Source organism: Vulpes vulpes, unplaced genomic scaffold, assembly GCF_048418805.1.
Source record: "Vulpes vulpes isolate BD-2025 unplaced genomic scaffold, VulVul3 u000000899, whole genome shotgun sequence".
Taxonomy (NCBI): domain Eukaryota; kingdom Metazoa; phylum Chordata; class Mammalia; order Carnivora; family Canidae; genus Vulpes; species Vulpes vulpes.
Window position 1 is genome coordinate 2,236,086 of NW_027325780.1, and position 25,112 is coordinate 2,261,197.

Below are 25,112 nucleotides of genomic sequence, written 5' to 3' on the forward strand. Positions count from 1 at the left end.
ACAGGGATGTTTTGACCAGATCCAGCTGGTGGTAAAGAAAGCTTAGGGGTTAAGGCCAAAGCCTGAGTGCCAGGTCTAAAAGATGAATTCTAGTCACTAAGAGGGTGATTACTCTTTGGCCCTACCTGCTGTAGAGAAGAGGCAACTTATAAATTGTCTGTCTCTGACTTAGATTGGTATAAAGATTGGGTGGTAGTGAGCCTTCAGGTGAGGTGATCAAAGCATCAAACTCCAAAACTGGGGAAGGCAGAGGAAACAAAGCAGTGACTGGTATGGGGGTGCATAATGTATCTATATTTATGAGACTATTTAGTTTAATCAAGCACAAGAATGTAATAACATTAATATACGTACATATACAAACACATTAATCTGTATCTGTGTATATGTGTATGTATACCACAAAACTCAAGGGAAAAGGGAAAATGATAAGGAACCCTGAGGATGAGATTCTCTAGCAGGACTCCATGTCTTCAGCCCTCTGGTTTACCTGCTCCTACTCTTTTGTCGAAGAGCCATGTGTTTCTGTGCCACTTGTCTCTGCCCCATATTTTTCTCTCAACCCTATATTCAACACAGTGAGCATGAATATTAATCAGGTAATTTCTGGTAGTTAGTTTCCTCAGCACAGTGTTCACTTTCTTTTGGTTTTGATGGGTCAATAAAATGCCAAATTATGCTGGTCATAATATAAATGACCCTGCCAAGAGGAATCAATCCAGAAAAACCTGTTGTTACCATCAAATGGCAGGCTGCTTTTTGAAAAGTTTAGCACATGCTAGAAGAGCACTGGTTGACTGGCTGACTTCCAAGATCAATGGTGAAAAGCCACCAAAAATAGCACAAGCATAATTGTTGCAAAAAATTTCCAATAATGAGAAAGCTTATTTGGAAAGCTTATTTGGGCTGTCTCAGCATTGAAACAGTATATGGAAATTGATCACAAGTTTAGCTTTAATTTTTAAGATCAGTCTCTCTTCTCGCTCTTTTTCTTCTCATTTTATGCATAAAAATGCAACCAGGCTGAACTAAAGCAAATTGGTTTAATTCCCTGGAGGGAGCATGAACAAATTTTCCCAGCAACTTTCTACCAGAGGCACTTGTGTATGGGTATGTGGATGGAATGTGGAAGCAATCAGCTACGTAAACCAATAATCAAATGGAACATTCAAAGTGCCCTATAACAGCATGAACATCACCGACAAAACACTGGACACAGAAGAGAAGGAAAATGGTCCCCGAAAAGAAAGTAAAAAAAAGAAAAAAGTAAACATGTAGGTGGGATGTGGGGCAGGGAGTAGAGGTATTATAGAAGGAAGAATAATATCAGGGGAAATTAATTCCCTTTTAAAGGCAAATCTGTCACAGGAGCACTAGCAGGAGGTCTCTTTGATGGGATAGAAGGAAGGAGTAGAGACTACATTCAGTAACTTCATCAAATTGAAATTTTAGCAGTTTACCTAAATTGCCCAACCATTACACACTTACAATGGCATCTGGATGTTTGAGCCTGTTCTAAAATAACAGGTAAACAGAACATGATAAGTAAGAAACATTAGGGGTTCTTTCCTCATTTATGGCTGAGATTCCTATAAAAACACTGGTCCTGCAAGGATCCCAAAAGGGTAGTATGTTCCCTGGTTCATCAAACACTTGTTCAACAAATGCTGAACACTTTTTGTAGCCCTTGACATTGGGGATACAAAAGTTATTTTGACAGATTGCAAAGAGCACCCAAGCCAGACTCAGAAGCTAGCATGTCTTTTATTCTATATTGTGACTGGCTCCAGGGTAGGTCCTGCCATCCTCATAACTGTATGACATAAACAATACTATTGTTTCCCTTTAAGATGGTTTCCATAAGCCCAGGGATGTTGCTTCTGCCCACAACTTGGACTGGAGGAGGCCAGCAGACTTTCCACGTAGGACCTTCCATGCCACAGAGCTCATTCAGCCTGCATAGCCAGTGAATACCATGTACTGACTCTCTTTACTATATTTTCTCCAAACGATCTTCCTAAAAAATCTAACCAAGGGCATAGGAGGGAAGAGCTGACCCTCAGACTAGCCCACCTCCAATTCTCATCATATCTCTGCACCTTCTCCTGCTCAGCTGCAGAGCTGAGTGACCACAGTTCCTTGTATGACATCCAGGACCCTGCCTCTGGCCTGACTGCCTTTTCAGGTTTGCCTGCCACTGCACACTCTGCCTTAGGTTCTGAGCATATCTGATTCTCCGTCTCCTCCTGCAGACAAACGTAGGACTCGGCCCTTTGTCTTTGCTTTCACTGTTACCCCATCTCCCATTCCTGCATTTATTTATTTATTTTTCCTATTCCTGCATTTAAAAAATTATTTATACATTTACTTTTTTACTTATACTCATGATTATAATCACTATTGAAAAAAATGGTTCACTTAAATTACATGAAGACCACTCAGACCTCCAGAGACATGATACATATTACATACATATCCAGAGACATATGATAATATTAAGAACTTCAACTAGTTCTTAATTTAGACACATAAAGCTACTATAGCATACAGAGACTAAGGTAAGAGTAAATGTAAATGTCACCATCCGTTTTGCTTGTCCAAGTTTCTTATCATGATGTCACTTTCTCATTTCTGTTTCTCCCTCTATCTTCAGGTAGAAATCAAGTTTTGAAAAAATATAGATATTATTTCACCCTTCATTTTCATTTAAGCACTATGTATTTACACGATGAAGGAATCTAATTTACAACACAATGATAACCCTGAACTGAATTAAGAATTGTTCCAGTGTCCCTAGGCATGTGCAGAAGGACTTAGAGAAATCTTACCACACACACACACACACGTCACTAAAGCACTAGTGAGATTATAAAAACACATGTCATCTCTCTCATCCACTGTTCATCAGGAGAATCCCTCAGAGTTTCTTTCTCATACTTGAAAACACACTCTGAGCTCCTGGTGGCCCTGGATCTCTTGGGGGCAGGGCTGGCTTCCTTGGTGGCCCAGCCAGTGATTACCTGCACAGGAGTAGCGATCTTGGTAGAAGCCATCCCCACAGGTAGACACACACTGGCCGTGCCGCATCAGCAGAGGAGGCTGGCAGGATGAGCACTCCAGCCCACTGGTACACGTGAAGCACTGAGGCTGGCAGGCTGGCTCCAGGCAAGGGTGGGAAAAAGAAAAAAAGGGCAGCTCTCATTAGCTCAGAGACATCACCTCGGTGCCCATTCTTATGTAGCCCAATTCTGAGGCTCTGGAGATACAGAGAACAACTTTACCAGCCTTCATTATATAGCATATATTTCATGCCAGACTCCACATGAAGGGATCTATATGTATGAATGCATTTAATCTTCACAACAACCCTTTGGGTAGATATTATTAACCCCAATTTTTCACATGAGGAACAAGCTCCCAGAGGTGAAGTAACTTGTCAGAGGTCCCATGAACCTGGCATCTGAAGCCAGAAGTTTAGCTCTTGACTCTACTCTTCTTATCCAATAGCCCCCCAGTGTCTTTTTCTTTCAATCATTTTCCTAAGAATATCTCTTGTCTTTTTTCATTCCACAACCCACGGCAGAGGTATAAATAACTTTTAAAAAGGCTAAAGATCAGGCATCAGAAGAGAAAGTAGGGAGAAGTAAATAATTACAAAAATAATAAAAGCAGTTAATCTTTATTGAAGCTTGACAATATCCTAGAAACCACTCTAGACACTTGATGTATATTAACACACTTAATCCTCATAAGAACCCTCTAAGGAAGGTACTAGAAATTTCACTCCATTCTACAGGTAAGAATACTGAGGGACAAAGAGGTTAAATATTCACAGCTGTGGTATAAACCAACACACTCTTCAATGGAAAATTAGCAGCCTGAGTCAGAGATAAGGGAAAAAGTAGTGATGATATGGCCTCAAACAAACCAAATTCTGCCAGATAAGATCTCCTTCTCAGATGCACAAGAACTCTAAAAATTGAAGTGAACCCATTCTGGATCCCCCAATAACCCACAGGAGAAAAGCTCTACTACCAATGTGATGTTATCACAGTATTACCAGTGTGATGTTGAGCAAGGCAGTCGATTTCTCTGGCCCACAAGTTCCCCAATTACAAAAAGAGAAAGTTCTAATGAGGGATCTCAAATGTACATGTCAATTCTAAAGTTCTATCTTGGATTAACTGAGTGTTGTAATAAATGACACCAAGAATCCCAGCAATATTACTATCTTTGAAAGTCTTCAAAAAATTAAAAATCCAATCACAACCTCCACATCATCTAGCTTTCAGTAAACATCAAAACACCTGTGAAATGTTAGAAGAAAGAGACCTGCAGGTAGACGAGCCAAGTAATGTATGGATGATGTTAATACCTTCTAATGGTTTTTGGAAGTTGTGCATTTCCTGCATACATGGACCCCCCTCCTTGACAGTAGTGAGCCTCAGTCCACCTCTGGACTGTCTGCCCAGAGCCATACCTAAACAGAGAGCACCAGCTTGGTAAAATCCCAGACTACAGCTGCGCACGCACTGTCCATTCTGCAGCAGCTTTGTGGGGTCCTGGCAGAGGTCACAGTACTCTGGAGATTGAGAGCAGGTCAAGCAGTCTGGGTGGCAATGAACTACAATCAAGGACAAAGAAGAGGAGAATTTAGTAAAGGCCATAGGATTCCTGTTACATTCTTCCAGAAAAGAATCTACAGAGTATATGGAACTGTATAGAATATGAAGAACAGAAAACTCTGAAACTTAGGTATGAAAAAGGCCGCCAAACAGCAAAAGTGATTTCAATGCAAGCTTTCAAAGAACATCTCCTGTCTGAAATATTATTACTGTCTCTGGTAGCTACAAATGGAAAACACTAAAAACATGACTGGATGGGCCTATTAATACTTCTGCCTGCTGGAATGACTCTACAAAAAGGAATTACCAGCTTTGTAATATATGATTTAAATGAATTCAATAATTTATGATTTCTTAGACATTCTTCTTAAGCTTTGGCATGCATAGAAAGTTAAGACAAAATACAATTTCAACAAAGTTACTGGCTCAAAAAAAGCTTTCTTCTTTTTCTCCAAATTTCATTCCCAGCATTTGGGATTATCACTGAATTCAGTGGCAACTGTCAGCAAAGGACTTCTTAAAGGTTTTGAAGTTTTTAAGGACCTGATTTTCAAGGTATAGTACATTATAATATGCTAAGTATTTGTTTTGGAAAGCACAGAGAGCCACTTTGGTGAAGGTAACATAATTAAAACATAAAGTTGCTTTGCTTTTCCCATGATAAACTCTTCACATAAACACTGTGATCAGCCAAAATAAGTTGAGTGTAACAAAGCAGCTGCCAATATGAAAAATTGTGACCCACAGATGAAAACAATTAATTATGAAATATGAATGGAAGAAAATGCCACTTTTCCAAGAGAGACTAAGCTTATATAGGCAAATTACTGCACAGCCAGAGCAATGCCAGTACTTGCCAACAATTATTAACTGGAACTAACTCAACCCCAGGTGATTTGAAAGCAGAGTTGCAGAACAAGTAGATAAAATTTTCTTTTGGAAGAAATCAATGAGTCTTTTAACTTCAAAAACCGATTTGAGAACTCCAAAAGAAACCATCTGTTTAATAGCTCACCTTATAAAAAATGGACACCTGTAACAAACTTTCAGCAATTATTCTTATATCTTCAATAATGGACCAGTCCTAACACATGTATTTGCCTTTACAAGTTTTCAAACTTTATGTTATTTGATATCCATAACAATTTTTCAAGGTAGATAAGGTATATTTTATCAATGAGGCAATTAAGATTTAGAGAGGGTCAATGACTTGCCCAAGATCACATACCCATAATCTGCTGAGTTTGGCAAATATATAGGCAAAGATTAAGTAACACATTTGTTAGAAAAATTAGCAAGAAAAAAACAAACAAACCTAGTAGGTTTGTAGTAGAAAAAGAAAGAAAGAAAGAAAAAGCTCTCTCAGAATTTTTTGGCAGTAAAAATATCTCAGTAGAAATAAATCAGACATGGACCCACCTGATGTGCAATCTGGACAGCATTGTCCCTTCACCACCTGGGCTAGTGTGGCCACTGGACACGGTGGACAAGAGGGCTCATAGCAAGTTACCTGAGAGCCCTGGCACTCACACACCTTGCAAGGGCCATCCTCCCACTTCTCCCCCTCCTACATGAAACAGTAAAGAATGATGTTATCAGAATTGCAAAAATTCAGAAGACAGTTTGCAGGTGGAGAACTTAGAATTTCCATAAGGGACAAAATGAAGGTCCTGCTCAGTATCATACAAACCTAACTCTAAAATAGGACAGTAGTCAAAGAGTTCTAAATTAAAAATGATACTATTTCTCCTTCTTTTTATATAATTTTTATTTTAATGTATAACCCAGGCAGAAAGAAAAACTAGGAAAGCATTCTGGGGCTCCCAGAATAAGCAAGAAGCATATAACACTTGTTTCTCAGCCTATCTCACCAAAAAAAAACACCAGAGGGGATTACTATGTGCCTAGTGATTAGAAGGTACATTACATACAATCTTTACAATACCAGTGGGAAGCTGGTTAAAGCCCTGAATTTCCTCATAGTTACTCCAGTAAGAGTAACAGTAGAATTATTATATTCTTAAAATGAAAGCTCTTGTATGACATCTTTTAGTGGGCTATAGATGTGCCATGGGCTTTCTCAGGCTAAAATATTATTTTCAGCCAAGCAAATTATGGTAATAAACATTAGTACTTTGATGGAGAATTCAAAGTGAACTATAAAGAGCAATTCCTTTTTGCTCACTATCCCACTCACCCTGGAGATAGGAAAGAGATGAAGGTTCCTATCAGAATGTTTTGGGGTGATGAGGAGGTAAAATGGGAGGATATTAGATCATATTATAATATAAATACTTGATAAAATGTTTACCAAGCCAACTGATGTTGAATATTCCAAAGAATCAATGTGGCTATAGTTAGTAAAAATTAATGACAATGTTAGAAAAATCAAGAATATTATCTGAGAAGGCAGAAGGGCTTTTCTTCCATTTCAAGGCAGACTGGATTCCCAGGCCCCTGATTCTATAGGCTCCAAAATTATGAGCTTGCTTGTATGAACAAAAGTGCTTGCATTTTCCCTTAGAAAGGAACCATATAGAGTGGTCCTGTAAAAAATCTTGAAGGAATGAACACTCAGCTTTGTTTTGGGAAACTAACACTCCCAAACCCCAAAAGCTCCCAATGCTTTGAGGAATATGAAATTGCACTGGTGGTTAAACTGAATTTTCTAGGCCAGAAAAAAATCAGAAGAAGAAAAATATCACAAAAAAAAAAGGGGAAAGATACATGTGGGAGCCCGTACTTAGAGAAGTATTAGTTATCAACTCTGGGGAAAACATTGGGTAAAGAAAGGGGCAAAAGTTCAATGAGTCAAATCTAGAGTTAAAAATCTATACTTACTGGAATACGTTTAACTTCACTTGCATTTGAGGACATCTAGGAACAAAAAAAAAAAATGCATTTATTATACAACTAAAAGGTGGTTTATTTATGCCATTAGGCTGATCTATTTATTTTTTCATTTAATACTTATCCATTTTATCCAAATAACATGCAACTTCATTCACTTCTTATGAATAGAAAAAAAATCTATATATGTCAAAAAAACAAGAAAAGTATATGATATAGGGTGAAGACAACATGCCTCGGAATAGATTTTTTAAATTCTTATTCTTACTTTGTGCTTAAGCCATTGGCTTCAATTTGCTTCAACATGAAGAACTTCATAGGCAAGAGGTGCCTGGCAAACTCTTCAGTCTTATATGGTACCACAGCATTATGGAGGTTTAGACTCATTTAAAACAACTTGCTTTTTTTTTTTTTAATTCCACCTGGGTTAATTTACCTCAAAAACAGGTAGGAAAATTGATAGTATGACTGAGAAATTAGAAATTCAATTATTTATAGGCAGCCTTTAATCTCCTAAATTCTTAGGAAATAAAAATGACTAAGCTGTAAATCACTTAGGAAACAATGTCAATAGCATAATAATAACAATGGTGCCATTTTTTTTAGCTTCTTTTTTTATTTCTAAATATGCCAGGCACTGTTCTAAGTGCTTTACAGATATTATTATCTCAATAGCCTCATAAAGTAAATACAATTGTTATAACCTTTGTCACAGATGAGGATTAAGTAACTTGTCCAAGGTTATACTCAGTATGTGGCAAAGTAGATATTTGAATTTAGGAGCCCGTACTGGTAATCCTACACAGTACTCTCTCCCCAGCATATACAGGTTTGACAGAGGCAATTTTCCCAAATCACGAAGAAATAGCACATAGGAATCAAAGGACTTAATCCCAATTCTTATCATCCTATTCTGCTTGGTCAATGAAGCAGTTGTCTTTGTGGTCAACTGGCCTATTTTTTAAAACACAATTTATCCACATTTCAAAACCCCATGTGGAAAATATGGGTTATATAAATAGAGCAAATTTGAAGAAATTAAGATAAATGTTTTTTCCATTGGGTATATAATTTTTTAAAGTATTGATTGGGGAATAAAACCTTCACAAATGAAATTTTACCCCACATCCAATCCCTCAACAACCTTTCAATTCTACCTGAGGCAGTGATGGTGTTTTGGTCTAGGGAGGAGGTGATACAGAGTGATCAGGATCAATTCTACTTGCAACATAATCCTGATCACTCTGTATCACCTCCTCCCGAGACCAAAACAACATCACTGCCTCTGGGCTATTGCTATAAACCTTTCAACCAGACCAGCTACTTCCAGTCCTGCCCCCTCTCATCTCCTGCCTGCAGAGCAGCCGAAGTGAACCTTTCACAGGTAAGCCAGATCAGAGCACTGGGGCTCAAAGCTCTCCCAGCCCCTGTGTGTGCCAAGGCAAAAACACAACACATGTACCACAGTGTCCAGGCTACCTGGTGGACCTCCTCGCCAAATCCTTTTCTCCTCATTCACTTGGTTCCAGCCATGTTCATTTTGTTTCTCAAACACACCAAGCACACCTCTACTTCAGTCTTTCTCATTTGCCAGCCCCTCTTCCTAATACATTTTCTCTCCACGGATATCCATGTGGCTTGCTCCCTCACTTCCTTTGGGTTTTGCTAAAATTTCTCCGCACAAGAGACTTCCCTAGCCACCTTATGTAAAAAAGCACCTCTGTCCCTCAGTCCCTCAGCTCCTCCCTAGCTGCTCTATTCCCCAGGCAGTACTTGTCACCACCTGGTGTGGGCAGGCTTATGTTTGTCCTCTGTGTCCCCACACTAGAGCGGAAGCTCACAAGACCAGGGACTCTGTCTGCTACTTGCTTCTGTGTCTCTAGTACCCGGCACATAGTAGGTAAGCAATCACACTTGTTGAACACGTGAATGGTTAAAAGATATGGGAAGGTAATGGCCCCTCATTAAACTAGTTTTGAACTATTTGATTTTTAACAGTCTCTGGTTATTAGCCTGCTACTCACAAATTCTGTATTTTCTTCATAAACACAGTACCCATTCTTTGAAATGCATTCAGGGCAGCATTTTCCATCTAAGTGAATTAATTCTTCACCCTGTAGAAGTAAGGATTGCAGAGGCACATTATCAAATTACCATCTCTAGGTAGCACTACTAAAATTGCAAAAACAGTTGGATTCCCTGACTGGAATGAAAAACCTTAGCCCACCCTTTGCTTTGGCCCACTGCTTATTCCGTCTCTCCCTGTCAGCTTCCCATGGACAATCTAGGCCATACAGCTCATCCCCCAAGTGGTTTTTCATTCCAGCTCTTGTGATACTTGTGCACAGATCCCTCCATCGATTCCAACTCATGACCAGAAGCTCACACAAATAAGAATGGCCAAGATTGTTAATTGTTGTAATCTTGGAAAGGTAAAAGTTTCAGAAAAGGATCAGGCTATCTTAAGTATACAAGATTTGAACTTGTGATTTGGTTTCATTAACAGTGTTCAAATCAAACCAACAGTTTTCCTTGAATACAAAATCAGATACATCCCTTAATGCATAGATATAGTTTCAGGCATAAATTAAACAGCAGAAAACCAATTTTTATTCAATATTCTGAAACTGTTATCCAACTCACATAATCACTATTTTTTAAATTAATTATAAGAAGAAGGAAAAAGGTCACACTTAGATGGTAGATGCTTAACTTTCAAAGTCTTATTTTAACTTCCCGATATTAATAATTTCATTTTTATTTCTATTATAAAATAACAAATGCTTACTATAAAAATTAAATAATTATAAATTCTGAAGCCTACTTTCCAAGAAATCTGCCATGGAAGATACAATCTCTGTTTACAAGTTTTCATATGCACATACTAACATCTAATATCTATAGGATAACGAGTGTTCCTTAAACACTTTCCACTTTCTAAAGCACTTTCCATTTCTAAAGAATGGTTATGTTTCTTTAAATCAAGACATTATCCAATTTTAGGTCTACATTATGTTTAAATTGCAGAAACCATGTTAGGTAAAAATTGAATAATGTAAAATTGTGCAACAGAATAATCACAGTGATATTTTATGTTTAAAAACACTTGCACTAAAAATATATAAAATAAAAGCATCAGTTGTCTTGGATTGTAGCATGATGAGTGGATTTTTAAAGTCTCTTCTTCTTTTCTTGCGAATCAATTTTCTAAAATGAGTATATTATTTTAACGGAGGGAAATATAAACTTTTAAAAGAAATACAAAATTACATGATTGTAATGTTTTTATTGTAACTTTTTACAATGTCTAAAAACTGATTTCAAGAAGACAGAAGATGTGTATATATCACTGCCCATCAAAATGTCACGCCAATCAGAGGCCAGTGGAAAGCAGTGGATGCTATAGAGAGAGGGTGTATTTACATATAAATTGTTTTGCAGAAACATGACAAATCAGCTGGTAATACAGACCTAACCCAGAGACAGTGAAATCTGCTTTCAAAGCATATAAAGGGGTTTATATGCATGTAATCTAAGTTGCTTAAAACAATGTTTTAAAATGAGACAGAGTCCGTGAATTTCCATTAAAAGCAAAATGTGTGGATGCTCCTTGAATGCCCGCTATAGTACATAGAGACAAAACTGAAAATGGAGGCTGCATCATCCCAGGAAGGCAAGGAGGGTGGCTGCTCTGAGGCTTCAAACACTACTATAAATAAACAGCACGCCTTGCTGCAGGGGAACAAGGATTCAGTTTTGGTGAGGTAGGAAGTTGTAAATAGATATGCTATTTATAGAAGAAGCCTGGATGCTCCAAACTGCATCAGTTCACTGTGGTGGGGAACCTGTTCCAATTAGCATTTGATTTTTGCTTTGAGAAAAACTGTTTTGCCGAACAAAACTAATTCTTTTCTAAGAGGATTCTGCTGCCATAGGCCAGATGCAATTGCTAACCCCTCCCTACTGAATCACACTAACATCCCATCATCATAGCAAAGATGGTGTGATTCCACTAGCTTGACCATTGGAAAAGGAAACACTCTTATGAAGGAATCTTCCTCCATTGGAGAAGGGAAAGGCACCTCACACTTCTGGTGTGCCCACCCTCTTCCATGCATTTTACTAAAAGCTTCAGTCCTACCCCCCTCATCAGCACCATTCTATGCCTCATACATGAATGCAAGGTCCTTTAAAAAAAAAAAAAAGTAATTTGACTTCTCATCTGAATTCATGTTCAAAGTTAACATAAAATACAGAAAAAAATGAAAATCTTCATACTGTGCTATTTCACTATTGATGGATTTATGTTTCAATATCTAGGAAGTTCGTTAGACACATCAAAAACAAAGGCCATGCCATTTTCTCCTTTTTTAACAAAGAAAAAATTATGTGCTGATTTCCATGCTACTCAGAACATTGTGGTTGATAACCAATGGGACCATTATTATAATGGTGAACCTGCACAGTTCTGTCTTCTAGAAGTTTATTTTTCTGCATCTTTGTGGATATACATATATTTAGACTTAATCTACCCTTGGGATGCCTGGGTGGCTCAGTGGTTGAATGTCTGCCTTTGGCTCAGGTCGTGATCCCAGGATCCTGGGATCAAGTCCCGCATCAGGCTCCCCACAGGGAGCCTGCTTCTCCCTCTCCCTATGTCTCTGCCACTTTCTGTGTCTCTCATGAATAAATAAATAAACTTAAACAACAACAACAACAATAACAACTCAATCTACCCTTGGTATCCAGGATTAGGAATCAAATGGCCTTGATATCCTAGGAAAGGGAGAAAGTGGGGTAGAACTGAATAAAAATATCAACAGCACACTTGTATGGCTCCCCTTGGCAGATGGTCATTTTCTCCAGATACTCCTAATGCATTTCATTCCTATTTCCATCACTGTTGATGCCACTGCATATTGCGATTTCTGTTGATGTATCTGACTTCCCCTCAAAGCCTGGGAACTCTTGAGATTAGGATGTGTCTTACTCATCTTTTTATCTCCAAGCTAAGCAGAAGTTAGGAATTTTGTACTCCAGGCGTTCACTGAGCTATTTACAGAAGTATGGCACAGAAAGAAGGTGGCTAAGGGATATTTTTGGTAAGAGTCAATTTTGGTTAAAATTTCACTTCGGCAGTGTTTAATGACTTCAACACTTGGAAACACAGATGTTACCTGGAAGACATTAGGTTAGTTAACTAAAGATGTGGAGGAATGGGCTAAAGACATTAGAACTCCTCAGTTCATAACAGAGGCTGGGGTGGGAGTGGGAAGCAGGCAGGGATGTGGGGTGATTGGACGGGAACCCGGCCCCCTCCACTTCCCTCAGCAGTTGCCCCCAACTTTTCCTAAAAGCAGAGAAGACCGCGCACAGAGCCACAGGCAGGTGTCAGAGAGGACAGCAGGCACTTGGAAATGCATTAGCATTGGGGACCACGGGTCAAATCATTTTCTGTGAGTGAGACTCTTTGCTCAGACCTAACTGAAAGTAGGTGGCCAAGGGATCCACCCTGCCAGAATCACCTCTCCCACATTTTCCATAAACCCTAGGCTATTATTTGGCAAACTAAACCTTAGAAGATAAACCAGCATCCTCCCGGCAGTCTGGCAAGGCCAGGAAGCCCAGCCTCAGCCTGAGAAAGGGAAAAGAAAAAAGGGCCCTGACTGGGGTTTTTCTCATCTTTGTCCAACACTTCTGACTCCCCAGACATAAAGAAGGAAAAGAAATGAAAAGACATGTGAAGGAAATAAATCTGCAAAAAGCAAGACCCTCTTTACCTAAATACGTGTCAGCTCTGTCAAGACTCAGAAGTAGGAAGCAAAATGAAAAATCACCCTGTCTTTGACACCCATGTTTGAAAGGCTGTTCCTCCTCAGGCTTGGTGCTAAGAGAGCTGAGATGTGGGGGTGAAGAACTAGAAAGAAAAATGCCTTCACAGACATTTACTGCTTCAGATTTTCTGAGTTTCCCTCATCTACTCAAGTTCATAACCCTGTGGGAAATTGGTGGAGCGGATGGGAGTGGTGAGGGAGAAGGAGACAACTTTCAAAGCAATTTGTTTTGCAATGGGTCAAAATTGAGTTCAAAGAGGAAAAAAAAAAGCAATTTCCCTACAATATACATCTATAGTCCAAACAGAGGCTGCTTTGTTAGAAGCAGAAAGCAGAAGTCAACAGAGGTCAACCGAGTTAATTATTTAAGAGGCTCCCCTCCCCTCTCTTTAAAACAAAAACATTTTATTTTTTTCCCTGATTCACAGAAGCAACCTGCAGGTGCTGGCTCTCCTTCCTGCTAAATGCTGCCAGTAGGGCCTGCAACAGAGCTGGGCCATGGGAGCACCTGCGGACCTCTGTTTCACAACCACAGCAAGCTGGGCAGGCCGTCAGCCATGACGTCCAGCTGCGCTGACTGATAGGCTAATGTCCCATAGCATGTCCTTCCCTTTCATGTCTCTGGCGCAGGGTTTCCAATCGGACCAGATGCATGGAGAACTAAAAGCTCCAGGGGGCTGTTCCAAGTCAATCTGAACAAACAGTGACATTTATTTTAAACCACAGAATCTTTGTGCTAGAAGGCTCTGTGAAATGTGAGTGGTCAACCTGGTTGTAGCCTCTGCTGCCAAAAAGTAAGGAATAGGTGAGGGACCACCTTTCCCATTGAAGAGAACTGTTACAGTCCAAGTGGAAATGCTTTCGTTTCTTACCGGGGCACACTCCACTTTGGCACACTCCCCAGTCTGGCAGGTCACTTGGCCATGGTCACACATGCAGAACTCACAGGCTGAACCCTTCCACATTTCATCCCGGTACCGCACAATCCCATTGTGTGAGCAGCTTCCTGCAGGAGATACACACTCCTCACAGCATTCCCCATGACGATGAGCCCTTCTCTGATCCTGAAGAAACAAAGATGGCATGTAAAGGGAAGTTCTCAGGAGAGTTTGAAAACATCTGAGCCAATGAGGCAGAAGGACATAAAATGCCAACACTGTATGCTGCTCCTTTCCCTGCCTGCCCAAATTAACCCAGCTGAGGCAAGTCCCCTGTACCTTAGCCCTTCTTCCTAGAAAGCAGATCTTTCATATCTTTTTCTAATCTTTCCTTTTTAAAAAAAAGATTTTATTTATTTGACAGAGTGAGCATGAGAGCACAACCAGGTGGAGCAGCAGAGGGAGATGGAGAATCAGGCTCCCTGCTAAGCAGGGAGTCTGATGTGGAGCTCGATCCTAGGACCCTGGAATCATGACCTGAGCTGAAAGCAGATGCTTAAACTAAGCCACCCAGGTGCCCCTAATATTTCTGAATGTCATAAAACTTTTGATTCCCTCAAAAGACACAATGGACTTAGAAATGCATTTCTTAAATGACCCAGAATAAAGCTTTGAAAACCAAGCCATGCTGTCTCAAGTACCTTTTCACATCTTAGTGGGGGGCAGGCCTGTCTGTGGCACCTGACCTCACCCTGGTCACATATACACGTGGTACAGGCATTTTCATTCCACTGCTCACCATGCTGAATAAAGAAAGGACAAAGTGGAAAATCAAGTGTCACATACGTCAAATAGAAACACAGGCACATAAGACACACAATTTTTTATTACAGTTTTTAACTGAGCCACATTGAATGTACTCCTGAGAAATGATAACAGTTAGGCAGTAACAGCAACTAAGAAAAAGTCAATAAATGTCCAAAGGGAGCTTTGCATTCGTTTTTATTCAACTGTATTCATTCCACAGATGTGTTAAGGGTCTGCTCTCTGCCAGGCACAAAGGGTCCCTGGAACATCATGATTAATAAGAAGACCCTGTTTCCTGCCTAATCAGTGCTCATTCTTTAGCTCTTTAGCTCTTCTTCTTTGGCAGGAGACCTAGCTCCTACAGCCACGTTCCCAGCTCCTCTTGCAGATAGGCAACGGCATTGTCCCAATCCTAACTGAGGAGACCTCAGGGGAAGTTTGCTAGAACAGTCTTTCTTTGGAGGTCAAAGAAAAGACTCTTCTCCCCCATAAAAGAAGAAAAGCCAACCCTTTTCCCCACCATCCTTTAGTAATGGTTGTGTGTGGATGAGCTAGTCTTGAGGTAGCCACCTTGGGGACATGAGGGAACAAGATGCAAAGCAAATGCCAACATGCTGCAAATGGCAAGATGGAAAGATGGGAAAAAGATCCTTAGATCCTTGAAGACATCATTAAGACCTGAGTTGATCAACCCTGTAACCACCCTACCTCTGGACTTCTTGTTATATGAGATTAAAAAATGTTTTCATTTTAACCACTTGTAGAGGAGTATTTCTGTTACTTGCAACCAAAAATATCACAATAGATATAAAGGCTATCTCTTCCAGTAGAAATTAATCTGGCACACATTGTATTGGACAACACAGATCTAGTACATACAAAAGTCCTTTCCCAATTAGTTATGTTCATTCGTGACATTCATTCCTTATTACCCAATTCCAGATTCTCTACTGAGAGTCATAATTCCAATTCCTATTTAGTCTTCTTTAGAGTGGCTGGCAAGCAAGGGAAGTAGTTGGGTGTATTTTTTGTATGTTCTTTGCTTTTGAATATTGTGACCTTAGTTTTGCCTCAGCTGGGTGTAGTCCTGAGACAGAACATTCATTCATTCATTCAATTTGTTGAACACATTTTTCATTTGGCACCTATTATGTGTTAGGCACAGTTATCTAGACTGTTCCAATAGTACTTTCAAGTATGCAGGTTCCACCACCATTAACTTCTCCCCTCCCTTCACTCAGTCCCCTGTCACCCCCATGCCTCCCCCCACAGTGTAAGGCAGAGGGAAGCTGTCTCTGGATATGAACCAAGCAGAGAGACATTCCCAGGGCCTCCAGCCTAAGTGTAAACTGAATAGTAACCAGGATAGTCCTTTTTTTTTTCCTTCGAGACGTGTAAACAGTAAGTTCAACAAGGTTCGTGAACCAGGTGCGGCCTGCCAGCACATTCCTTTATATTTCTAATCCCCTTCAATTTAATTTTTTCATAAAGCCTCACCACAAAGAGAAGAAAAAAAGCTGTTTATATACTGAGTTACTAATCTTGGCAAAGACTCAGACAAGAGGGTGGGGAAATATGGTGGTTGGAAGGACAGAGGGCATATGTGTGAGACATCTGTCAAAACATCTACAGGGGGTACATCATAGGTTACCTCATACACTTGGCCAGATGCAGAGCAGGATTGGGAAGAGCACTGTGGGCAACATTTTCCAGGAACTCGGACTATAGCTTCATCCTTACGTCCAAAAAAGGAACAATCCATTAAAAGGAGACATTAATAAAACCCACAACAGTAGGAAAATTTCATTCATAGCCAATTCAATCATGTGCTTCAAGCATCCATAAATAGCAATTTCCTCTCATTTAGCATTTATTAGTCATCCAGTGCTTTGATAAGAATTAGCACTTACAAAGTAAGTGTGCCTCTTAAGAGGTCTGCACACTCAAGTCCTATCCTTTTCTAAGAGCAAACAAAAGCACAAATAATAACAATAAAAGGGATGCCTGGGTGGCTCAGTGGTTAAAACGTCTGCCTGCAGTTCAGGGCATGATCCTGGAGTCCCGGCATAGAGTCCCACATCAGGCTCCCTGCAGGGAGCCTGCTTCTCCCTCTGCCTGTGTCTCTGCATCTCTCTCTCTCTCTCTCTCTATCTCTCAAGGATAAATAAACAAAATATATTTTTAAAAATAACAGTAAAAATAGTACTTAGTGTTTGCCAGCCACTATTTTTATTTATTTATTTATTTATTTATTTATTTATTTATTTATTTATTTATTTTAAAGATTTATTTCTTTATCATAGACACAGAGAGAGACAGAGAGAGAGAGGCAGAGACACAGGAGGAGGGAGAAGCAGGCTCCATGCCGGGAGCCCGATGTGGGACTCGATCCCGGACTCCAGGATCACGCCCTGGGCCAAAGGCAGCCGCTAAACCGCTGAGCCACCCAGGGATCCTTGCCAGCCACTATTTTAACGCTTTATATGGCCCTATGAAGTACATGTTCTTATCCCTGCTTTACACACAAGAAAAGTAAAGACCAGAGAGGTTTTGTGACTTGTACAAGGTCACATAGCTGACCTGACAATGACAAATGGTTGGAAGGAGACTGTAGGGCACCAGCCATACCAGTACTTAAGAACACTTAAACTCTTGTTGAGTTACTGCTAAACTCGGAATGAAGGTATTCCTCTCTTGATAACCTACTTCACTATTCTTGTGCATCTTTATGTGAATGCACATTTACACATATGCATTAGGGGGTTCCTTAACATGAAAAAAAATCGTATTCCTAGGTATTTGGGAATATGGACAAAGTGAGTGACAGAGACTAAATGCCCAAAGAACCCCCATGCCCTCTCTCTACTTCTCCCCTCTACCACTCCCACTCCCAGAATATCAGACCCTTTGTCTCTGCTACCCTGTAAATAACTTTCACAGCAACTGTCCCCTCATTAATGCCAAAGAGTCAGCTTCTCACTTTGACTTATCACTATACCCTTTTGAATGGGAAGAGGGTAGACAAATTAAAGGCAGAGCCAGGAGGATTATAATAAGTTTTAAGGACTAAGAAGTGGTTTATTTTACATAGAAGACACCTCCTGAACAATTACCTTCACTTTCTCTTACAAGAAGCAGAAAATGAGATTTTATTATTGTGATTGCCTCGGAACTCATTCTGAAAAGGAAAAGGTGGCCAAAGTACTTGGGTCAGGGAGGTGGTCAAGGAGATTCAAGTTTTCTTGGACAGTTCTAGTTATACCTCAATAGTTCTTTAGCCTAACTATATATGATCAGTTAGATTAATGCATTACTATCTAATAGGGATTTATTTCAAACAACTGAATCATTGGGATTAAATTGACAATTAGTTTCTTGTTTTAGATTATTTTACTTCTTTATTCTTCTATGTGAAAAATATTATAGCCCCTGATATTTAATAGAGTATGTGAAAATTGGACACGTAATGAAATCCTTAAGCATTTCTCAACCTTAGAGCTCTTCGCTTAATGAAATTTCAGTGAGAAAGTAAAATAAAGGTACATTTGATGTACTATTCAGTAATTTTATTGTAGTAAGCAAAAGGACTTACACAATGCTTGGTAAACAGGGAACAGATGTCATGATCACAAATCTTAAATCAGCAGAGTTAGTACCAGTCTATCTTAACCAACACAGACTAGACCCAAGTATGGTAGCACAGTCAACTTGAGAGCATGGGGGGAGCATTACTTGTAGCAAGTAATTCCTTGGTACAAGGAAAACCAAGCTTTCTAATTCCTACTGGCAATACCTAATTATATATTTTACTGATGGGAACAGAATCTTTATTCACCAATCCAAGAAGGGCAGGAAGGAAAAGCATTTTTTTTTGAAGATTTTATTTATTTATCAATGAGAGACACGGAGAGAGAGTCAGACACAGGCAGAGGGAGAAGCAGGCTCCATGCAGGGAGCCTGATGTGGGACTTAATCCCGGGACTCCAGGATCACGCCCTGGGCTGAAGGCAGCCGCTCAACCGCTGAGCCACCCAGGTGTCCCAGGAAAGGCATTTAAAGAGAAAATATCCCAGGATTTAGGAGAACTACCTAAGCGGCAAGACCTCACCAGGCTGGTGCTTCATAAGCAAGACTAGAGATATAAATAAGAAGATGAACAGCAAAGCGGGTCAGAAAAATGGGAAAGACTATTTAACAGTCCATTTTGTTACTGTCATATATTTGAACCATATCATTCTGGGCTATGTAGATTTTGCCCTTCCAAACGTATAGTCTACACAGGGGCCAGTCAACTATGGACCATGCGCCAAATCCAGCCTACCACCTGTTTCCATAAACTTTTACTGCAATGCAGCCACATCCACTCATTTACGTATTATCTGTGGCTGTTTTTGTGCTATAATGGCAGAGTTGAGTAGTTCTTTCAACTGAACAGCACACAAAGCTGAAAATATTCACTATCTTGCTCTTTACAGAAAAAGTTTGCCAACTCCAGGTCTAACATGGCACCCTTAGTAAACTCAGGAATTTAAAAATATATATATGATTAATGTTATTACAATTTAGGGTAGAACTACCATTAAGGATATACTTAATTATGGTTTTTCATGTTCCTTAAATAAAAATACTTATGATAAAAATTTAATGGTGTATTATAGCTAACAGCTCTTGACAGAATATGCTCCCACTATGATACCTCTACAGGTATAGAAAGAGATTAAAATTTCACCACCAAAAAGTAACACAGCCAACCTCTACCACTGCTAAGAAGTCCCATTGAACATAAGATATTCTACGACCTTTCTTTGCTGTGTAAACCTAAATAGATATAAAAACCATCATTCTGCCTAATTCTCTGCCTTTCTATATCTAACACAACCCAGATTCATCCCTCTGGTGTGTGGTCACTATCTTTTGAGGTGGTCAGAGTACCAGCCCTCACCTTCCTCAATATCTTTCTTTCTACACCTAATCAGAGCCCATAATTTAAAAATGGAAAAAAGAGTGGGAAGTATGTATGTTGGAGGAGGTAGAGGGAGTAATAAAAAGTTGGGGGATAGGATGGTGCCTCAAGTGATAAAGCACATGGTCACCTAGAGAGAAGGAGAGAGTCTTTGCAGTGGTACAAACTGGAGATTAGTTTTTGTTTCATGTGCTCAGAACGTAAGATGGTTGGGCTATGGAGGTAAGGAAAAGATCCAATCTCAGTACAATAGAGCTACACTAACTGAAAATCCACCAGCCCCTCGGACAAAGAGATATGCACATTTCTTAGCATTTGGCTACAGATCCAAAAAGGGGAGTTAGCCAACGGTAGGAGATTTACCCTCTCAGCTTTCAAACAGTGGGTATGGACAGATTTCTCTTGATCAAGGATGAGTAAACAGAAGGAAAGGAACTTGGGAAAAACCCTGAAGAGCTAGCAAAACTAAAAATGTTCTAAAGATTCAGAGAAAGGCAAATTTCTAAGGGCTACATACTATAGTAACTAAAAGAAAATATTCAAAAGCTATTTTGCAACTTCAGTAAGATGCACGAAGATGCAGTCTTTATTAAACAGAAGCAAGAAGCAATAAAAAAGAATAAGTATTAGGATAAAAAACCTAGATGAACCAAAGAGAAGAAAAATAAGGAAGATTTAAAAGAAAATCAAAGTGAAATAGTCAAAATCAATACTAGAAGTTGTAAATACAAACTCAAGAAGCTCTCTCCATATGAAGAGGAAAGAAACAAAATGATGAGAGAGAACATGATTGATAATGAGGGGGAAAGAGAGGGGAGTAATCTAAGAATCATAAGTATTGCTGGAGAAATGAGAAAAACTGGAATGAATATGATTAAATTAAAGCCATAACTGAAGAAAGCATTTTAAAACCTGGAATATAGACTGAAAGGGCTTGACCATATTCTAGGTAATAAGGGTAAAAAGACACCTCACCTAGAAATGTCCTGAAAAATGTTTCATTTTTAAAGATAAGGAAACATCCTGCAAGAATCCAACAAAGGAAACTATATGAACACAATGGAATAGAAAAGAGACCTCAGAGTTCTCCATGGCACTAAATTTCAGGGTTCAGTGGAAAGGAGCCCACAGCGTTGGGATGTGAGGAAATGATAATTGCCCCCAATTTTTGAGCCCCAAATTTTGAGATACATAAACAAGAAGAAAATAATTCTCAAACACTTAGTGGCTCAGAAGACATCCAATCTTTTATCTTTCTTGAAAGAACACCCAAAGATGAAATTCAACCTACTCAGATTCATCAACATGGGGAATGAGAAAAATTACAGTAAAAAAATTGGTGGTAACATCATCACTTAACAACACTTATCGACTGAACAGACCATTTTAATGAGCCTACAAAAATGTGGATGGGCTAGGGCTCTGTTCAAGGCATCTGGACAAAAGTTGAAAGCAAACAATTTCAGTATGAATTTAAATCCTTCCTTAAGGGAAAAACACCCGTTTGAACATAAGAAATTACTCCTTTTGTCAGAAATTATCACCAACTTCTAAAATGTGATTATAACTATGAAAAAAAAACCAAATATATCCACATTTGCCTACAAAAAATTTGGAATAAATTACCAAGAAAAGCTGGTGTTTTTGAATGGATGATCATTTTCTGCTTTTCTGCCTTTCCAAACTTTCCTTAATAAGTACAGATTCCTTTTACAATTTAAAAGAAAAAGAAAAACACTTACCTTAAAAATCAGTTTTTTTTCTATAGCTCAAGTCCTGGAAATACATTTCTTCTGGTGAACTTTTGTGTTGTGTTTTTAATATTTAATGAGTTGATGCATACAAAATACTTGCAGTCGTGTTCAATGCTATTAGTAACTATTGTTTTTGTGATTATTACTATACATAAATGCTATGTAACTCATCATTTTGGAAGGTTATCTAGCTAATAGTTAAAAAATATGTCAGGTGTGGTCTGTTGAAGTGATGCAGAACTGCCTAGGTGAGAAGTACTGACTGATACTTCCTAACTGTGGTACCTTATGGAAGTTACTTAAGCTCTCTGTACCTCAGTTTTATGTACTGGCAAGAGGAAATGATAATAATAGCTCTTAATAGGATTGTTTTTTTTTTTTTTTAATAGCTCTTAATAGGATTGTTATGAGAATTACAAAGCTCTGAAAATTAATGATTGCCGCATAATAAGTGCAAAAAATGTGGTGATGGTGATGACAGAGATGATAGATGGTAGACAGTGGTGATGGTGTTTCCATCAAAAGTCTAAACTTTTTAACACCCCTTTTTAATACCCATTGATACCATCAGAACATCCAATATTTAATAATGATATTAATTCAAGAAAGATATTTCTAAATAATCTAAGAGTTTGTTTAACATGTCATAGTAAAAATATAAACTTAATGATGCAAGAGTGATTAAAATCAATCTATTTTCAAGACCTTAGAATGTTTGCACATCAACTAGCTCTGAAGTATGGTACCAAATTTCATCTTTTAAATTAATTATGTATATGAATGCAAACTATATGTGAGTAAATGTTTGAAGCTAGAGTTTATATTTAGTGTTTTTATTTTTTAAATTTGTTTTAAAGATTTATTTGAGAGAGAAAGAGCATGTGTGCATGTGTGGGGTGGGGTTGGGGATGGTCAGAGGGAGAGAATCCTCAAGCAGACTCACTGCTGAGCACAGAGCCTGACATAGAGCTGGATCCAAGGACCCTGAGATCATGACCTAAGCCAAAATCAAGAGTCCCACACTCAACTGACTGAGCCACCCAGGTGCCCCACTATATAATGTTTTTAAAAATGGGAACTAGTACTTTCAATTACTTCAGTATCTATCCCCCTAACATGAAGTCCATTAAGGTTACAAAGATTTAAAGCAGAAGACACACAAAGTGGTCCTCCTTGCCTCCTGCTTTCCTTATTGCAATTGTGGCAAACTGTTTAATTACCCTTCATACACAAGGGGACTGAATCCTAGAAAGTGCTAAATCAAAATTCCGCAACCTTATAGTGTCCCCTGAATGTGAGATACTATACAACTCTACAGAGAAGCTCATTTGTAATCTTAGCACTGGGAGAAGACTTCGTGATGAACTAGGAGATGTGACATGAGTGCAGTAGTTGCAGTAGTGTAGGTAATACAATCTAACTTTTCAATTAGATACATTTTCCCTTTATTTGGCATTTAGCATTTCTGTCTAATTGCCTTTTGTCTGCCTTTAAAAATATTGCCCAATTGTCACAATATGCCATGTTATTGATTTTGTTTTATTTGACACAAAGTACTGTTCTGTATCAACTGAATGTTGGCTTCCAGCTTTCCCTTAAGATCAAAAATGAGCTATTTTTCGACTGGAGGCAAACTCCTTTCATGGTTATCTGTCAACTGCCACAGAACAGCCATAGAAACCTCTGGAAGAGTAAAAACTATAAAGTATCATGTATACCACATTTATTTGCCATTGATTTTCTCTTCTGAATTTATGGGAAGAGTCTAATGTTTTGAAATTCTGATGAACTTTAAATGAGGAACAAAATCCACTATTTTTTAAAGCTCTCCAAGAGAAAATCTGAATAATGTGAATCATTATTTTATAATTAAAAAATGTACATCTGGATAATCATGTTCAAAGACACACTTATGTCTTAAAAAGCAAGATTATACCTATGCATTGAGAAACAATACCTGATCATATTACTGACTTTTCCAGATGTTTAGCTTGAGATTTTTGCAACATCTGCAACTGGAGCTGGTGGCTTCTTTGCATGTACATCCAAGGCTCACTTTCATTACATAACAATTAGCTTAAATGGCTGGTATTAGACCTATCTGTAGCTTCCAAGGGTAAATGTCTCAGGGGTGATCTCCAAAAGTATAAGGAAAACAAAACAGCCTTTGCTTCTTGTTCCTAGTACTTTCAAAAGACTGCCTGACAACCCCAGAAGAGGCTCCAAGTTCCCAAACAATGAAGTTAATAGTCTATGAAGGATCCATTTGGAGGCTGTCTTCCTTACCTCATTACAAAACAGAGGTTGACAATGAGCTATAAAGCACTGGGTGACCCCATTTCTACACACACATTTGGCACACCGACTCAATGGCCAGTCTTCCCCATCCTGGAATACACGGCCTTCATAGGAACAAGATTCTGAAAGGTAAGAAAAATAAAGATTACTGGGGTGACTGCACTTGCTGATCTCAGGGCTGACTCCAGGTATGTGTGCACAGTCACATAGGACCCTGTGGCTGGGGCTCATATTTGGGGCTTAACACTCTGTAGTCACTATATGGAGGTTTTGGGGGTTTTTGTTTGTTTGTTTTGTTTCATTTTGTTTTTAGAGCGGAGAGAGAATCCCAAGTAGGCCTCATGCCCAACATGGAGCCTGATGCAGGGCTCCATCTCACAACCCTAGGATCATGACTGAGCTGAAATCAAGAGTCAGATGCTTAACCAACTGAGGAATCCAGGCGCCCCCACTGTATGGAGTTCTTAATAACTTTCTGAGTTTTATATGTGAAGTCTCGTGAGACAACATAATATGTGCTGGGGAGCCTCAGCTCATGCATGGTCCCTCATTCCACTGCCTCCTTGCCTTCTTGAGATGGGTTTCTTGAGATGGGTTTTTTGCTCCCAAACCCATACCCAGTTGATGTGGAGAACAAAGGCAAAAGAAACGTAGGGGGGAAAAAATGAAATTTCTTTTGCAGCCCATTGACAAGTACTTAAGACAGGCAGGGAAACTTTGCTTCAGGAACTCAACTGCCTCAATGTTAATACTTTGCTAGAGGCAAAAGGTAGTCTTAGCTTGACATTAGCCCAACCCCCAGGATCCTGTAAGTCTTCTTTAACATATAAAAATCCCTTTGGAAACTTCCTATATCTTTACCTGGTATGCATCTGGATGGTCTCAGGATTAAAGTAGTACTAGACAGTAGTAAATGACCTATCTCTAACAGCAGCTAGCACTTCAAGATCCTGGAAACCTTACTTCCAAAATTCCCTACAGATTTACACTATCCCTAACCCCTTCCCAACTTGAAAGTATATAATCAGTCATTCCTTACAACCTCATTGCAGCTTTCTGCCCATGGTCCTCTCCTGTGCTTTAATAAAACCACCTTTTTTGCA

The 25,112-nt window shown here is 39.1% G+C and overlaps 1 protein-coding gene across 1 annotated transcript in view; it reads right to left on the reverse strand.

The window, feature by feature from the left end:
• FRAS1 (Fraser extracellular matrix complex subunit 1) overlaps nt 1-25,112 on the reverse strand; it is a 420,760-nt gene that overhangs the window by 244,674 nt on the left and 150,974 nt on the right. The window contains exons 6-14 of the mRNA XM_072745521.1: nt 23,998-24,131; nt 16,646-16,729; nt 14,889-14,990; nt 14,182-14,373; nt 9,500-9,589; nt 7,467-7,502; nt 6,045-6,192; nt 4,481-4,624; nt 3,021-3,155 (exon numbers count right to left, since the gene is read on the reverse strand). Of these exons, the coding sequence (XP_072601622.1) occupies nt 3,021-3,155; nt 4,481-4,624; nt 6,045-6,192; nt 7,467-7,502; nt 9,500-9,589; nt 14,182-14,373; nt 14,889-14,990; nt 16,646-16,729; nt 23,998-24,131 (1,065 nt within the window). The remainder of the gene's footprint in view (nt 1-3,020; nt 3,156-4,480; nt 4,625-6,044; nt 6,193-7,466; nt 7,503-9,499; nt 9,590-14,181; nt 14,374-14,888; nt 14,991-16,645; nt 16,730-23,997; nt 24,132-25,112) is intronic.